General features: G+C 50.4%; 1 protein-coding gene across 1 annotated transcript in view; it reads left to right on the forward strand.

The window, feature by feature from the left end:
* The window catches only part of CASZ1 (castor zinc finger 1), a 139,349-nt gene that overhangs the window by 91,449 nt on the left and 46,129 nt on the right, over nt 1-1,771 (forward strand). The window contains exon 4 of the mRNA XM_024749892.1: nt 258-296. Within this exon, the coding sequence (XP_024605660.1) occupies nt 281-296 (16 nt within the window). The 5' untranslated portion in view covers nt 258-280. The remainder of the gene's footprint in view (nt 1-257; nt 297-1,771) is intronic.

Below are 1,771 nucleotides of genomic sequence, written 5' to 3' on the forward strand. Positions count from 1 at the left end.
AACTCGAGAGCAGAGAGGAGCTGCTTTGAGTGTTCAGTGCCGGAGCGCCAGAGAGAGAGGGGCGGGAGGGAGAAACTTTCGCTCTCCCTCCGGGTCTCCCTTCTCATTTCTCCCCCAGGCCCGGGGACTTGACCGCCCCTCGATGGGGGAAGGGTGCGGAGAGCGGAGGGGGAAAGCTGGGGTGGGTAGTGGGGGGCACTGCGAGAGACTAAACAGATTTCTTTTCTTTCCTCTTCTTTTTTTGGCGTTCCTCGAAGAGTTTGGGACCAAAGAGAGGAGAATGGATCTTGGTACAGGTACCGGCCGGTGGGAACCAGGGGTGGCTCTTTCACTTTTCTTTCGGTTCTTTTACGGAAGTTATTATTTTTAGCCCAATGAGGTAGCAGCTGAGCGGGGCGCGGGGGGGTGCTGGTCTGGAGAGGGTCCGGTGCGGGCTGCGCTTCTTGCCTGGGTTTCTGGATCGTGAGGCTTCCGATGATATTATTGTTATTATTTGTTACTTGCTTAGGGACTGTGACTAATTTGATGCTTGTCATTGTGAAAGAACCTAGGGGAGAGGGAGCTGGGGGGCACACAGAGAGAGCATTTAGGGGGTTTTCGTGGGGTTTTTGTTTTTTGTGCTCCGTGTTTTTTGAACGGCTGCGTGTTTTTTCTGTTTTTTTTTTTTCTTCTCCAGCAAAGATCTCTGTGTATCTGGCTGTGGGGTGTGTGTTTTTATTTTTTTTAGTGGGGGATGGTTTAGTTTTTGAAAGCAGCGTCCTGTTGGGAAAGGCGGTTAGTCTGGTTTCGGGGCGACTCTCTCAAGGTAAAGGAATTTAATTTATGTGGGACGAGGCTGTGTCGGATGATCAAGCTGCTTATTATGGCCAATGAGTATTTTTCACCTGAGAATCCGTGGGATGAGGCGGCTGTTATCAGTTCAAAGTGAGGGGCCCAGGACTCTCTCCCATCCCCCTTAGCCCCTACCCTGGGAGAGGGTAGACCAGGCAAACTACTGAATTTGGACGTATGGGTTTTGGGGGGCCTAGCATGGCGCCTAGGTTAGGGTTCCACATAGCATAGTGCTGGCCTGGAGCAGAGTTTATGCTGAGATTTTGGTGTGTTATTGGTTTTAATCTAATTGTATTCAACATTTCTCTTCTCTTCCTGTCTGAGGTTCCAATCTGAGTCCAGAGTGAGATTTACTTTACGTTCTTCAGGCTTTCCCTTAGCCCTCAGTACTGAAATGGAATTTTGACCAGGCCCCTCATGCTAGGCTGACAAGAGCGCTGTCTTCTTGCTAAATGTCTTTAAAAGAAGTCAGTGATAAACAGGTTCATAATTCATTGAGATTGATCTCTGAACCCTTCTGTTTCATTTATAGAAGGTGGTATGGGTGACTGTTAAGAGTGGTTGTTTATAATGGCCCAAGTTCATGGCATTGCCCCTTGGGATCCATGGGCTGACATTTGACCTCCTGAAGTCAAAAGGGAGTGGGCAGAGAGGGCAGGAGGCAGCACTAGGGGGCCCAGGATGGGTGACAGGACATGGCAGTGGCTTTGGGAAGGAGAGAAGTGTGTTTGTTGGGGAAGGAATATTAATACTATGTCCAGCCAGGTGTGATCTTGGAGAATTCGATGTGGAGGTCCTGGGAACCTCTGTGCCCAGGAAAGGTGCAACAACCCCTGCTGGGCAAAGTGATTAAGGTGTCTAAGGCCACTGCTGCCACCCTGCCCCTCCCTGCCCTTCACTCCCACAGAGAAGCAGCCCCCCCCACCTCTAGTCAGGTGTT

This window comes from Neophocaena asiaeorientalis, unplaced genomic scaffold, assembly GCF_003031525.2.
Source record: "Neophocaena asiaeorientalis asiaeorientalis breed wild unplaced genomic scaffold, Neophocaena_asiaeorientalis_V1.1 scaffold275, whole genome shotgun sequence".
NCBI classification, from domain to species: domain Eukaryota; kingdom Metazoa; phylum Chordata; class Mammalia; order Artiodactyla; family Phocoenidae; genus Neophocaena; species Neophocaena asiaeorientalis.